The sequence below is a fragment of the Cryptosporidium hominis genome (assembly GCF_000006425.1).
Source record: "Cryptosporidium hominis TU502 chromosome 3 CHRO013182, whole genome shotgun sequence".
NCBI classification, from domain to species: domain Eukaryota; phylum Apicomplexa; class Conoidasida; order Eucoccidiorida; family Cryptosporidiidae; genus Cryptosporidium; species Cryptosporidium hominis.
In genome coordinates this window covers 1-799 of record NW_666221.1, presented here as the reverse complement: position 1 = coordinate 799, position 799 = coordinate 1, and the positions used below count along the sequence as shown (strand labels likewise).

At 35.4% G+C, this 799-nt stretch overlaps 1 protein-coding gene across 1 annotated transcript; it reads left to right on the top strand.

Annotated features, from left to right (window-relative positions):
* Window positions 1-240: 240 nt before the first annotated feature.
* Chro.30472 (hypothetical protein) lies at window positions 241-735 on the top strand. Its single annotated transcript, XM_659754.1, has 1 exon — window positions 241-735. The coding sequence occupies one exon, from the start codon at window positions 241-243 to the stop codon at window positions 733-735; it is 495 nt and encodes a 164-aa protein (XP_664846.1).
* Window positions 736-799: the final 64 nt, after the last annotated feature.

The following is a 799-nucleotide window of genomic DNA, read 5'->3' as shown; positions in this document are numbered from 1 at the left end:
TCAATTTCAGAGCTTCAGAATTCTTTCTTGGGAATAGAATTTAAGTGGACGAATTACACTTCATCTTTTGATAACTTCTTCTTAACGGTATTTAATGGCTTAAGATTTTATGAAACTTTTGTCAATAAGAATCATTTTAATGATGCAAAGTCAGATTTCCAGCTAATACTAAATAAAATTTCCTCTTTGCAAAGCAAAACTCTGGCAGAATATACTTCTTTTGAAATTCTTAATTTTTATATGATGACGCCTTCAATGTTCTCTCAAGCTCTAAAAAGTATTAAATTTAAAGATGTTGTTGATTTTGCATCTTACATAATAAAAATGGGCTCAATTGAATCATTAGTTATTGGAAACTGTACTCCAATGCAGGTTAACTCTTACTTATTAAAGATTGGGAGAATACTTAATAGAGACTTTGTAGCAGTGAGCGATGTAAGCAACCTTAGATTTTTGAATGTTTCCACTAACTTTGCTGATATAGAAGATAATAATATAATTGAATATACTGATTTCAATTTAACAAATAAGCTAAATTCAACTAATTCAAACCATTCATTAGAATTTAACATTAATACAATTGTGTATGTTTCATATCATGATGAAGGGTACTCTGGAACACACTCTGCAAGAATAATCTCCCCTACTGCCTACTCGGTAGAAGCGTTCCTCACCGCAGGGACGTTTTACGCGAAATCGATCTTATCTGACCCCCCGTCCCTCCTTCCCTCTTGAGCCCCGAGCTTGTCTCTTCCCTCCGCCAGGCCCCGAGCTCCCGCGCACTCCTCTACGCCCTTGA